This window comes from Lissotriton vulgaris, chromosome 5 (assembly GCF_964263255.1).
Source record: "Lissotriton vulgaris chromosome 5, aLisVul1.2, whole genome shotgun sequence".
Classification (NCBI taxonomy): domain Eukaryota; kingdom Metazoa; phylum Chordata; class Amphibia; order Caudata; family Salamandridae; genus Lissotriton; species Lissotriton vulgaris.
In genome coordinates, this window is record NC_141693.1 from 68,982,732 (window position 1) to 68,997,893 (window position 15,162).

Sequence of the window (15,162 nt, forward strand, 5' to 3'; positions counted from 1 at the left end):
TGTTATGATTTACTTTGCCATATCACAAAGGGGCGCCATCTTTTCTCTACTGAAGCCGACTTGCGGTCCAAGTGCAGTCTATTCACATCTCTTAATCTGAGCCATTCTGATACATGTGGCAGGTCGGGAGAAATCCATTTCTTACAGATTTCCTTTCTTGCTAGCGATATCAGAAAAAATATCAGCAAGGCCCAATACGAGTTTAACTTGTCACAGTAAGGGCACAAGCCCATCCCAAATAGGCAGGGGGCTTACCTTAATTTCGCAGCCAATAGTTTCTTGAAACACCTGACTTACATACCACTAGAAGAAGGCCAAAAACGGGCATTCCATGAACATGCGTATGTCGTCCGCCTCTGTGTGACTGCACTTCTTATATTTTGCTGGTTCTGATGTAATCTTGGCCAAATTCACTGGTGAATAACCAGTAAACTCAATGGAGAGTAAACAAAGGAATCTTTTTAAGTGGTGTTGGTTTGACCAGAGTGTTTAACAGATTTAAAGATACTCACCATAATTGCTCTGTAGTCCGCTCTGGAAGATCCTTTTCCCAGTACAGGTATGGAACTCCCATTTTCTCATCTGCTGTAGAAATAAATATCCAATACCACTGGGAAACATCTTTCTTAGGTTGTTGCTTAGCTCTCACCCGCTTGAGGAAGTCCTCCAGCACCAAACCGCTCACCTCTGACAACTTTTGGGATGATCACCAAGAACACAGCTGCATGTTCATCAGTTTTGAAAGCCCCCTCTACAGAAGGTTAAAGAGATCTTGTCATGTGACAAGTGCATCACCCTTCCTGAAGTCTCCCCAGATGGAAAAGTTGCCATGCAGGACAGGTTAAGTCCGTTTATCTTAGAGCCACTTGGGGGTTCCAGGAGAGCCCCAAATTGGTGCCAAGTCCGCTTAATAATCTAGCCAGAAAAATTTCCTAAAGAATACCCACACCCTCAAGGCTGTTAAGAGTACATTTAACCTACCTTCTTTAAAAGCTTTGGGTCCCCAAACTTAAACAAAAAACGGATTCAGTCCTACATGCTTCAACTTGGCTCTATACATTTGACCCATGTAAGAATTATCTAGCTCTCCAGCCAAGAGTCGTGATTTCCTGAACTGGAAAGCATTACAATAGGCTTTGAAATCTGGAAGAGCCAGCCTCCCCTTGCTTGAGTGTCTTCCGGAGCTTCTTTCATCAGATCCTGGCTCCCCTGGATGCCCATATAAAGCTGCTGACCCTTCCTTGCAATTTCTGCAAAAGCTTTTTGGGGAAGGGAAGTGGTTTAGTGTTAAACAAGAAGATCACCTTAGGAAGAACCAGCATTTTAATGCGTTTTTCTCTCCCATAGATTCAGAGGGGCAGATTTTCCCACCATCTTGTAAGGCGAGCATCTATATCATGGTGTTGCTTGAATATGAAATACCTTTGGCAAAACAGGAACAGTTAGTTTGATTAAACATAGTGGCCGGGAGAAGAGTTTACAGGCACAGGGTCAAATTACAATTGACCTGTAGCATTCCCGTATACAGTTTATCATAGGCAATAAAATGTTTCTGGCGATCCTTGTATGGTGACGATTGTAAGTTGCTCCCTGTGGACTGGGGGTTGCTGCGGACCGGAATAACAGGCGTGGAGGCCGTATATATTTGGCTATGGTAGCTGTTTTTATTGTTCTGTCTGACAAACAAAACTGGAGTATGTACAGAGTTCAGGGGTGAAGCTGTAGTCGGCTCCCAGGCGTATACCGGCTGATGGATCTTCCGGAGGTCTTCACGTCTTCCGGGCGTTGGGATGACCTCGGAGGGAAATAGAGAAGCAGGGGTTAGTCCTTTCAGCATGGACTTCTCAAGTACCGGTACCAACACCAAGGCCGTGAGGGAATAGAGATGACCGTGAGGAGGGGAACGGACAGGGTTGTAGACGGGAGGGGGTCAAAGAGGTGTGGGGAGGGTAGAAGAGAGGTGCTCTCGTGACAGGTTGGGGTGTAGGGAGTATGATACAAGTTATAAGTGCAGTGTCTCTAAGATCTATTATATACAGTGCAAAGGTGCTCTATCAGTGCGTTCTAACTCTATACAAATATTTACAGTTATTCACAAAGGGGACACGGAGACGGTAACAAGGTACTCACGTGCCCCGCCGTAACTCTCCCGCGAGTTAAGGCTGCTCTCCAGCCACCTCCTAAGGACTCCACCACTCCTCGGTCCAGACGTCCTCCAACTCTCCGTCTTCGATCCTCACACTCCTTCCGCTCGCCTTCAATGGTTCGCTGCGCGCTGTCTCCTGCCACGAGTCGGCTATCGGGAACGCTCTCCTCTCTTCGTCGTCGGCTTTTGTAGTTCCAGGTCCTGGGAAGGGGGTGGGACTTCCGGTTTCCCGGTAGGCGGCTTCCGGTTCGGCACTTCCGGGTTCTAGGTGTTCGTGATTCTACGTTCCCGGGTAGGGTCTTTGTCCGGTCCTTTGGTCTCGTTCCTGTAGGGGAAACAAAAGAAAAGGACTCCTGGTCGTCAGAGACGCAGGAGGGTTAGAGGTCGTGGCACCCCCACTCGGGTGTCGCCCGGTTGAGGTAGGTGGTGTCCCCCTTCCACATCCCCTTTCCCTAGCTGTCTTTCTTATGGGGGAGGACGGTGGGGGATATCTAGACAGGTAATCTGCATTGCCCTGCTTAGCCCCCTTCCTATGTAAAGTCTGGAATCTGTAGGGCTGTAAGGATAGAAACCAGCGTAGCACTCTGTCGTTATGTCCCCTATTGCGTGCCATCCACTCTAGGGGGGCATGGTCCGTATACAGAAGGAATTCCCGCCCCTCTAGATAGTAACGCAGGCTCTCTACGGCCCATTTAATGGCTAGGGCTTCCTTCTCGACTACCGCGTAATTCATCTCACGAGGGAAGAGTTTCCTGCTAAGGTAGAGGACAGGCCTCTCTAAGCCTGCCTGGTCTTTTTGGGAGAGGACTGCTCCCAGTCCCTGTTCTGAGGCGTCAGTTTGGAGAATAAAGGGTTGCGTATAATCAGGACTGATGAGAACTGGCTCAGACACTAGTGCTTGTTTAAGGTCCTGAAAAGCTTTCAGCATCGGAGGGGAGGGATGTCGTAACAAGGATTCTGTTCCAGTGTTTTTCTTTAGGAGATCTGTCAGGGGTACTGCAATCTGAGAAAAATTAGGGATGAACCTCCGATAATATCCTAAGAGCCCAAGGAAGGCCCGGAGGTCCTTTTTGGTTTGGGGGAAGGGAATTGACTGAATGGCCTTTATTTTATTGTCTTGAGGTCGTATGACTCCCTTCCCAAGGAGGTTACCAAGGTACTTTACTGTTTGTGCAGCCAGAGTGGTTTTAGCGGGGTTAATAGTGAACCCGTATTCACCCAGAGAGGTGATCACTCGTTTCAGGTGGGACAGGTGCTCTGGCCAGTCATTGCTATAAATGACTATATCGTCAAGGTATGCTCCTGCGTATTGGGCATGAGGTTGCAGGACAATGTTCATAGCCCGTTGAAAGGTCGCTGGGGCCCCGTGAAGCCCGAAGGGCATAACTCTGAACTGGAATAGTCCGTCAGGCGTGGAAAACGCTGTTTTCTTTTTATCCTCACTCTTCAGGGGGATTTGCCAGTATCCCTTGCAGAGATCCAGCGTGCTGATGTAGCGAGCTCGTCCAATGCGTTCTATCATCTCGTCTACTCTGGGCAGCGGATACGTGTCAAAACTCGAGACTTTATTGACTTCCCGGAAGTTGATACAAAATCTTGTGGAGCCATCGGGTTTGGGAACAAGAACGATGGGTGAGTTCCAGCAACTAATTGATGGCTTGATAATGCCCATTTTCATAATTTCTTGGGTTTCCTCTTGGATGACTTTACGGCGGGCTTCGGGGACGCGATAGGGGCGTTGTCTCACGACCTTTCCGGGTTCTGTATGGATTGCATGTTCGATGACCGTGGTGTGTCCCGGAGAAGTGGAAAACACCATTCGTATGGGTGACAAGACAGTCCTGAGGTCTTGCCGTTTATTCGGAGGTAGTTCTGGATCTACACAACTTTCGAAGAGTGGGTTCCCTGGGTCGGTCACGCTGGATAGCACTGGTTGGGGACCCTCCCATTTCTTGAGCAAATTTATGTGATAGATTTGTCTCTGGTTACGGGTATGATCTAATTCGATTTCGTATGTAACAGGAGTTACCTGTCTCGTTACTGGATAAGGTCCTTGCCATTGTCCCAGAAGTTTGTGATCGGATGAGGGTAGGAGAAGTAGTACTAGGTCTCCGGGAGCGAAGGTTCTGGGTTTGGCTCCTCTGTCGTATTGTCGTTTTTGTGTAGCCTGGGCGGTCAATAGGTTTTGCCTCACTATTTTCCTAATCTGGCCCAGGTGAGTCTTGAGGTTGGCAACATATTCAGGCAGAGGTCGGGTACGGTCAGGCTCGGCTTCCCAAGCCTCCCGGGCAATATCCAGGAGGGTTCTAGGGGGCCTTCCGTAGAGGAGTTCATAGGGAGAATACCCTGTGCTGCTCTGGACCTTGCAGCGGATAGCAAAGAGGGCCAAAGGAAGCATTTCCACCCAGCGACGGCTTTCCAGACCCAACAATTTCTTGAGAGTGGTCTTCAGGGTCGCGTTATAACGCTCTACAAGTCCGTCGGTCTGGGGTTGGTAGGCAGAGGTCCTGATTTGTTTAATGCCCAGTTGTGAACATACCTGACGTATGAGAGAAGAAACAAACGGGGTGCCCTGGTCCGTCAATATCTCTCGGGGAAAACCCACTCGGGTGAAGATGGTTACAAGGGCTCTCGCTATGTTCTGGGTGGTGGGATGTTTTAGTGGGACGGCCTCCGGAAACCGAGTGGCGTAGTCTACAAGAACGAGAGCATACCGACATCCACTCTTTGAGGGTAACATCAGGTCCATCCCAACCCTGGTGAAAGGGACATCAATGAGGGGGAGCGGCTGAAGGGGTACTCTTGGGGGCCGGTATCGACTGTTCTTTTGACATACCGGACACTCTTTGCAGTATTGGCTCACTTGTTTGTGTACGCCAGGCCAATAGAACTTTTCCAGTATCGTGTGTCCAGTTTTGTCGTCCCCGAAATGCCCGTCTAACAAATGACTGTGCCAAGAACAGTACTTTCTCGCGAAAGGGACCGGGAACGAGCAACTGTGGTTCTTGTTGGGGTCCGCCTTTCCTATACAACAGACCGTTCCGTTTAAAGAAATAGGGACATACGTGCAAGGGATCCTCATTTTCCAGGGCACGTCCCCAGGCGTCTTGTAACACTGGGTCCTCTTGTTGGGCTGCACGGAACTCCCGATCAGTTTCCCAAGGATGTGGGTCCACCTGAACAGGATAGGCAGTGGCGTGTGACCTTTTTTCTTTCTTCTTTTGCCCTCTGGTCTTCTGGCCTTTGGTTGTGGGCTCTACGGGAGGAGGGTTTCGGGAAAAGGGAGCCTCGGACCACCATTTCTCCAAGGAGTTTGTAGCATCATGTAACAGACTGGGTAGTCCGTTGTAATCACTACCCAGGATAACCTGTTCCGGCAGGTTGGGTACTAGGCCAACATTAAGGGGACTTCTTTCTCCGGAGGACTGTTGTACCTGTACCCGGGTGGTGGGATATCTCTTGGTATCACCGTGTACGCATTGGATATCTACGGTGCCAGTCATAGGCCCCATCGGACTGGGCATTTCTTGCGGTCGTAACACGCTCTGCCGACAACCAGAATCGGCTAACGCCATCATAGGATGTCCATCGATCTTCACCGGACACCGTAAGGGAGGAGGACTGGCATCCGTGGTGAGACACACATAGTTCCGAGTCAGGCCGACCTCCATCGGTTCCTCCTTCTGCGGACAGAACCGTGCTATATGTCCATATCCCCCACAGTGGTAGCATTGAGGGCCGGGAAGACTTGGTCTTGGGGTCACCGGAAAGGGAACAAAAGGGATAGGTTCCGGTTTTCGAGGAACTAACGGCCTCGGGGGTCGTGGATGACTTCCATGGATCGTTCGTGCAGGATGTTCGTCCTTCTTCTGGAAGTCTTGTGCACGGCTGAAGGCACTTGCAATCTCGACAGCAGTGACTAATGTGAGTCTAGAGTGCTGACGGACCCACTTCTGCGTAGCGGGGTGTAGGGCGGCCAAGAATTGCTCCAGGTATATCTTAGCCAAGATTTCTTCTTTGGTGGACGTGGCAGGCTTCAGCCAGCGGTTGGTTAGGTCTTGGATGCGGAACGACAAGGCCCTGGGAGTTTCCTGTGGTCCTTCACGAGCCTGTCGCAGTCGTGCCCTGTAGGTCTCATCGTCAATCCCAAGCCGCTCAAGGATGCATGTCTTGATATCCTGGTACGGGGTCTGCCCTTGGATGTTGGCCTGTTGGAACGCCGCCTGGAGTTCACCCGTCAGCAGAGGCCCAAGATAGTGACTCCAGCGATCAACCGGCCAAGCAGCCGCCTGAGCCAAGCGCTCAAAGTTCGTAAAAAAGAAGTCCGGGTCCTCTCCCGGAACGTATTTCTGTAATACCACCGAGGGTAATGCAGTCGCGGGTCTCGATTGCCCCATGACGTCGACTAGCTTCCCAAGGGCTCGGTCTTGAGCGGTGCCCTGGTCTTTTAGGACATCGTGCAACTGGCTTCGATCGTCCTCTGCCGTTTTGAGAAACCGCTCCATCATCTTCCCAAGGAGTTCCTGGCTTTCTGCGAGTTGCTTCACGGCGGCCTCCATGCTTCCGGATCCCACTTCTGACACCAGGTGTGGACTGGGGGTTGCTGCGGACCGGAATAACCGGCGTGGAGGCCGTATATATTTGGCTATGGTAGCTGTTTTTATTGTTCTGTCTGACAAACAAAACTGGAGTATGTACAGAGTTCAGGGGTGAAGCTGTAGTCGGCTCCCAGGCGTATACCGGCTGATGGATCTTCCGGAGGTCTTCACGTCTTCCGGGCGTTGGGATGACCTCGGAGGGAAATAGAGAAGCAGGGGTTAGTCCTTTCAGCATGGACTTCTCAAGTACCGGTACCAACACCAAGGCCGTGAGGGAATAGAGATGACCGTGAGGAGGGGAACGGACAGGGTTGTAGACGGGAGGGGGTCAAAGAGGTGTGGGGAGGGTAGAAGAGAGGTGCTCTCATGACGGGTTGGGGTGTAGGGAGTATGATACAAGTTATAAGTGCAGTGTCTCTAAGATCTATTATATACAGTGCAAAGGTGCTGTATCAGTGCATTCTAACGCTATACAAATATTTACAGTTATTCACAAAGGGGACACGGAGACGGTTACAAGGTACTCGCGTGCCCCGCCGTAACTCTCCCGCGAGTTACGGCCGCTCTCCAGCCACCTCCTAAGGACTCCACCACTCCTCGGTCCAGACGTCCTCCAACTCTCCGTCTTCGATCCTCACACTCCTTCCGCTCTCCTTCAATGGTTCGCTGCGCGCTGTCTCCTGCCACGAGTCGGCTATCGGGAACGTTCTCCTCTCTTCGTCGTCGGCTTTTGTAGTTCCAGGTCCTGGGAAGGGGGTGGGACTTCCGGTTTCCCGGTAGGCGGCTTCCGGTTCGGCACTTCCGGGTTCTAGGTGTTCGTGATTCTCCGTTCCCGGGTAGGGTCTTTGTCCGGTCCTCTGGTCTCGTTCCTGTAGGGGGAACAAAAGAAAAGGACTCCTGGTCGTCAGAGACGCAGGAGGGTTAGAGGTCGTGGCACCCCCACTCAGGTGTCGCCCGGTTGAGGTAGGTGGTGTCCCCCTTCCACACTCCCTCTAGAGTTATAAATTAATTTTAATGAATAATCCAGGTGGGCCTCGACCTTGCATGGACAAAATGCGTCCATCGGTTAACATGTCCAGATGTCTGGCATGGAGAGTGCGTAATCACTGCATGTGCTGTATTCTGATTGGCTCTATAGTCCTAACTCATGTGGCATCTGACTTTATTGTGTTTTTGGAGCACGCGTGCCCCCTCCTGTCATGCGAGCTTTATCAGGGCCAATCTCAATTGACCATTTTAGTGTCCCTTCGCCTGTCTGTGCATTTCTCTGCCAGCTACATGCCACCCCACCTGGGACGTGTCCATTAATAACCTCCGGTTTAGGTCTCAGTGCTGGCCTAACTACTTATTTGAGAGTCTGGGTTGATGTGGAGTTCACAACGGGTGAATTTGTTAATAAGGATGCAAATTCGTTCACACGAATGAATGTATCGTTTGTGATATCAGCATAGTTTTTTCCAAATTAACAATTGCATACCTTAGTTGGGTTTACAACCGGTATTTCCTCCAAGCTCTGAGTTACCATGATCCCTAGATACCCTTTCTGGTTTGATGTCCTATCCTCTCTTTAGCCCATATCATAATCTCTGTCTTCTCTTTATAGATTAAATAGCCTGAAAGACTCCCAAAATCTCTAGCTTGCAGCTCAAGCTGTGGAACAGAGATCTTTGTTCGATGTTTACAGAACTATGTCATCAGCATGCAGTGCTATATTGGTTGGTAATCCTGCATCTATCTTCAAAGGGAAGAATGGTCTTACCCTGCTGAACCATCTGTGAAAAGTGCCTAATATATAGACAAACAGAATTAACGACAAAGGACACTCCTACCTAATTCGCCTGGATATGTGACACAAAGCTATAAGTTCAGCATTAACCAAAATCTTTGTTGCCGGCACCTTATATAACATTTGTACAACTCCAGTAACATTGCTGCTGAAACCATAATTCCGCAATACCTCCCAAAGATAGTCCCTATCAAATGCTTTAGCAGCATCAATTCTTGTGATTGTCAACAGAAGATTAAATGCCTCGGCCGTATCATTTGCAACGAAAAGTCGATGGGTTAATAATTCATACATCTGTTTGCAAGGCACAAATCCCTTTTGAGCAAAATGGATCAACGTTTGAAGGACATCTGACAACCTCTTAGCCAATATTCCTGTGATCATTTTGTAATCACAGTTCTACAATGATATAGGTGTATAGGAATCTGCTAACCTAGCATCTTTACCCGGCTTAGGGATCATAGCCACAGTTGCCTCATACCAGGAAGGTGGCATTTTACAACCCTCCCGAGAGATTTCATTAAAATAAGATACCCAGAAAGGGACCAAAGAGTTTAACAATTTTTTACAGTATTCAGAAGGGATCCCGTCTGGTTCTGCTGCTTTCCCATTACTGAGCCTTCTGACCTGTTCCCTTATCTCTTCCTCTGTGATCCTTCCCCTAACGCTTGAAATCTGCTGTTTCGTAAGACGTAATCTTTCATTACTAATGCGTTTGGGTTTAAATCTTCCTTTTATATCCTACTAATGCTACCCAACATCTTGGTTGTAGAGGATGGTGACAAGGTTTATACCTGCAGGGATTGGATGTGACAGTGTTGTGTTGTGGGTGTTGACAGGCATACACGTGGACCTCAGTTAAAGTATTTGTTAAGTATATACACAAGACTCCACCAGGAACAGATGTAACCTGTGAGTCAGCCCTCCTCTCACTGAGATAACCGCTGCTCCTAGAAGACCCACGCTGAGGCACTCCATAGCGGCACATGAAGCGCCCTGGTCTCACTGAGCTATCTGCCTTAGAACAACCACATTCTGGCATAGGATATACACCCCTTGCATGCTCATGACTGCCCCCGGCAGTCATGCTTCACGGTGGGCGTGTGCTCACGACGGTCGGGGGCCGTCCGAATCCCGCCCACTATGTAAATGACCCCCACAGCGCAAAAATTCGCAGCGCATGCAAGGGGTTAAAAGTACTTTTGGATATCGTTAGAGCTTTGTCTGTTGTGTATGAACAGTAACTCACACTGAGCTCTAGTCCGCAGGCGCTGCTCTTAATACTGAATCTTATTTCAAATACAGGTCTTATGTGATGTTCATCCTTTGTTCTTTAACCGTCATTACTCTTTAATACAAAGATGATGTGTGTGTTATTGCAGGTGTAATAATGTGAAGATTCAGTGCCCAGAGGTGGTGAAGAGTTATAAAGGTAAATATAATTGTGACTATTAGCTCTGTATGTCATTGCTCATGAAAATGGTTTGGAACATTATGATAGGATGGTGTGGTGTGCTATGGGGTGCTATCATGGTATAGTATGGTACGGTATTTAATGATAATGTGCACTCACGTAAGGGTACAGTTACTTTATTTGAGTCTGTAAACTTGGTCGTTTCCAGATTTTTCTAGATTTATACTTTGTATATGTGCTGCTGCATTTCCAGTGTTTAAATCATACTTCCCCCTTGGACATTCATGCTACGTTTATCGGAAATTCAGATGCGGTAATTTCACACCTCACATTAATAGTACTGAAAGCAACTCCGTTATTTCAATATTCTGAGATTTTCACTATGGAATGAATCCTCAGAATTTGATCTTCACCGCATAACACATTCTATGTTCCAGATTTCTAGCACCAACAGTGACTTAGTATATTCATCGACACCGACCTAGCACATGCACCTACACTGACCCAGCACATTCATCAAAACCGACCTAGCACATGTACCTACACTGACCTAGTACATGCACCTACAATGACCTAGAGCATGCATCTACACTAACATAGTGCATGTATCGACACTCGCCAAGCGCATGCACCTACACTGACCTAGCGCATGTACCTACACTGACCTAGGACATGCATCTGCACTGACCTAGCGCATTCATGAACACTGACCTAGCACATGCACCTACACTGACCTAGCGCATGCACCCTACACTGACCTAGCGCATGCACCTTATACTAGGGGTGGGTGGCAAAGTCCACTGCGCTTGCGGAATTTGCAAAATTTTGGCAATTCCACATTCTGTGCGGAACTGCTGAGAATTCCGCGATCTGCGGCGTAGCGGAATTCGTGAGCATGGTGAGGTACCGTATTGCGCAAAACGCCGGTGGCATCTTCTTGGATAAATATGCAGGACAGGATTCATTCTGGCACGATGCTCCTGTCACAAAAATTAAACCTCATCAGGAAGCACTTACAGGTATAAATAAAGCAGGTGCCCGGGCCGAATTGAAGCTCAAATTCAGTAACGCATTAATCACCAGCACATAAAATTGGTGACCACGGTCGAGGCCAGGCAGGTGTGCTTTCTCTCCATATCTACCGTTAACAATTTGCTGTAATCCCAGATGGAGGTCTTTGCATCCATGAGTTTCTCGAGCGCAATCCCCGTGTAGTTCCTGTGAGCAGGAGGTTCTTTCTCCTCATCTGTAGCTCTGATTGTTCTCTGACCCTTTATAAACAAGAGGCATGTGAACTCGCATAAAAGCCCTGCCCCACAGTCACACACACTAGTGGTATGCAAAGTCTTCCCGCCCTTTCCCCTCTGAGGGACAGCTCACTCAAGGGACCCAGGTGCCCTTCGATCACTGGAGACAACCCTTCTGGCCCGCAGCTGTAGTGTAGGAAAGGCACTATACATTTCCCCAACGAGGTAGCACTTACTGATTTGCCAGTAGTACTCCAGTTGAGTAGAGGTATTGCACAAAACACCGGTGGCATCTTCTTGGATAAATATGCAGGACATGATTAATTCTGGCACGATGCTCCTGTCACAAAAATTAAACCTCAACAGGAAGCACTTACAGGTATAAATAAAGCAGGTGCCCGGGCAGAGTTGAAGCTCAAATTCAGTAACGCATTAATCACCAGCACAAAAAATTGGTGAGCACGGTCGAGGCTAGGCAGGGGTGCTTTCTCCCCATATCTACAGTCAACAATTAGCTGTAATTCTTGATGGAGGTCTTTGCATCCATGAGTTTCTCGAGCGCAATACCCGTGTAGTTCATGTGACCAGGAGGTTCTTTCTCCTCATCTGCTGCTCTTATCGGTCTCTGACCCTTTATAAGCAAGAGGCTTGTGAACTTGCGTAGAAGCCCCACCCCACAGTCACACACACTACTGTTATGCAACTTCTTCCCGCCCTTTCCCCACTATGATGGACAGCTCACTCAAGAGACCCCTGCGCCTTGTGGCGTGGTGGCAAAGTTACAGACACACATGGTCACTGGAGACGACTCTTCTGGCCCACAGCTGTAGTGTAGGAAAGGCACTATACATTTACCCAACGAGGTAGCACTTACTGATTAGCCAATAGTACTCCAGTTGAGTAGAGGTATTGCACAAAACGCCGGTGGCATCTTCTTGGATAAATATATGCTGGGCAGGATTCGTTCTGGCACGATGCTCCCGTCACAAAAATGTATTCTGCGAACTTGCGAAATTCCGCATGCTAGCGGAGGTTTTTGCCGTTTTGCAGAATTTTGTGTCAGACTACGCAAATTCCGCCCTCCCTTAACCTACACCTACCTTCTAGTAGCTCGCCTTACTCTGTACCATTTTTTTTCTTTTTGAAAACATATTTTATTGGTTTCGGATGTGCAAAAATACACTAGTCTGCACCAGCGATGCCATTGCACCACCATCAGGCGTTGTCAGTTACAGGCGAAAAGGTGGGTATGTCCCTCCTACAGAAAGCAGGCATAGACAAGATGGGGGATTTGTTTCAAGAGGGCACATTTGTGGACGTCGAACACCTAACGTATATTCAAAACAAGACCCCTCTGTTCCGTTTCACATACTATAGACTAAAACGCGCGTTGAAAGAACATTATCCTACATTCCCCACAGAACCAGATAGTTTGACCTCGCTACAGCTGATTATCACAACACAGGACTTATCGCACTTAGTCTCGAGGCTATACACAACAGCACAGGCTGAAATAACACACACCGCCGACAAGGCTAGGACACGATGGGACATGGCACTGGGGGATCCGTTAACTGATGCAGAATGGCAACAGACATGTGCACTGACGCAAATACTCATCCCTAACGGGAACTTACGAATCATACACTATAAATTTGTTCACCAGGCATACTATACACCTGCATAAATGCTTAAGTTTGGACTCCAGGACGACGATAGGTGCAAAAGATGTGGCAGAGAGGGTGCAGACTTCACACATTTGGCATGGTCCTGCTCTAAGATACAAGAATACTGGGTGGACATCACTAACACGCTCACTATTATGCTAGAGGCGGAAGTGGAATGCACGATAAAAACATGCCTACTTGGTCTTCTACCACAACTCAAAGCCACCAAACGTACATTCTGTGTGATATCTTTGCTGCTGGCCAAACGTCAGATTGCACAATGCTGGCACAGTAGGAAAGTGTTAAACACAAAAGGGGGCGATTTGAGGGAAATATTTATTGACCTGGCATCGCTGCGATCCCTACATGTAATACAAAAAACTACGCACAGACAATGGGTCAAGGGTAATTGAAATTATCAAAGAAACTGTATAATTAACGGGATACAATCCAGGAATCCAAAGTATTCATGGTGAAAAATTGTGTTCCCATCAGATACCCATCCTGTTCCGCCCTACATCATTTGGGATCCTTCACCCGAAGGAGGTGGAACCACGTCCACTATGGATTAGGTGGATTGTAACCTAATCTGCTCGGAGGATACTGAGATGTGATGAAGGGGAAATGGTATCAGGGGGTAAATGACTAGCAGTGCAAATGAAAAAAAGTGCAAAGTGCCAAAAAACCAGATATGGATTAATATTGGGTTGCAATACCACCTCACCCGGCTACAGCTCAGGTAGAAATGGAGCACCGCTCTATTGAAAAAACAGAAGAAATACTAAGGAAATAGGAAGAACTAAAGAGCAAATAACTAAACAACCCTGTCTCAACAGGGACAAACATTCCTATATGATAAACTGCGATCTATTTACAGTTATCATTAGCGCCTAGTCGGCGCTGCTCACAGTATACAATGGTAATAGGACGAATGAGCATATGTAGGCATTGTTGCATCCATATCTCTCTCAAGAAACGGTGCCATGCATGCACCCTCGTTATGCGTTGTGGACACTCGCGCTGAACTACCACGCCCTGCGAGAGTGTAGATAAACAAACCAGCCAACTATCAATATAGTTACCGACTTTGTTTCGAAGGCGCTTCAAATGTTAGATGCCTTGTGCAGTGCGTAACTCACAGTGCCGAGATCTCTATCACCTGCGCGCTGCTTACGCTTGAAAGCAAAGAAAAGGAAAGTAAAGCGAAGCGCCTGCGAACACCGTCCCCTTCTTACGCTTGAAAGCAAAGAAAAGGAAAGTAAAGCGAAACGCTTGCGACCACCGTCCCCTTCTCATGGGCTTACCTGTCCGTCGGTACTCCTGGCATCCGTCTTGGCTGTCAAGTGGGAGGTACCTGGACGGACAGGAAGCGGGGTTTTGAGCTGTGTTCGCGTGCTGCAGTGTGGGTCATGTGACCACTAACTGCGATAGACTGCTGGGAAATGTAGTCTATCGGCAAAGAAACCGAGGAAGGGCTAAGTGTTATGCCCATTCCCTGTTTAGCAGTCGAACTTTATCAACACGTCTGATCTAATTGGTTATGAAGGACAAAAGTAAGTGATGAAAAGGCATTATTTTTAAGACATGCTATACCACTCCAATATCCCCGAATCTTAGATCAGTGTAATGCGTGTTGCGCATGACTCCTAGGAAAGGTCATGTGACAACTAGTTGCGATAGACTGCTGGGAAATGTGGTCTATCGGCAAAGAAACGGAGGCAGGGCTATGCAAGTATTATGCCCATTCCTTGTTTGGCAATCAAGTTTTATCAGCACATCTGATCTATGATACGTGTTACACATGACTCCTGGGAAAGGTAGTTACAATGTTTTTTCATTTGCACTGCTAGTCATTTACCCCCTGATACCATTTCCCCTTCATCACATCTCAGTATCCTCCGAGCAGATTAGGTTACAATCCACCTAATCCATAGTGGACGTGGTTCCACCTCCTTCGGGTGAAGGATCCCAAATGATGTAGGGCGGAACAGGATGGGTATCTGATGGGAACACAATTTTTCACCATGAATACTTTGGATTCCTGGATTGTATCCCGTTAATTATACAGTTTCTTTGATAATTTCAATTACCCTTGACCCATTGTCTCTGCGTAGTTTTTTGTATTACAGTAGGGAAGTGCCCAAGACGACTACATGGCTCCATGACATGTCTGGTTGTCGAGATAAGTTATTGACATATGAGGAAGACCTCCCTGCAAGATCTAGGCCCAAGAATTTCTGAGGTTACTTAACGGACTATGTGAACTCACTAGACACGGACTCAGATGTGTGATCTAACCATCCG

General features: G+C 48.0%; 1 protein-coding gene across 1 annotated transcript in view; it reads left to right on the top strand.

Annotated features, from left to right (window-relative positions):
* The window catches only part of LOC147710200 (E3 ubiquitin-protein ligase TRIM39-like), a 125,777-nt gene that overhangs the window by 97,810 nt on the left and 12,805 nt on the right, over positions 1-15,162 (top strand). Inside the window, exon 5 of the mRNA XM_086920885.1 lies at positions 9,913-9,962. Coding sequence (XP_086777011.1) covers positions 9,913-9,962 — 50 coding nt within the window. The remainder of the gene's footprint in view (positions 1-9,912; positions 9,963-15,162) is intronic.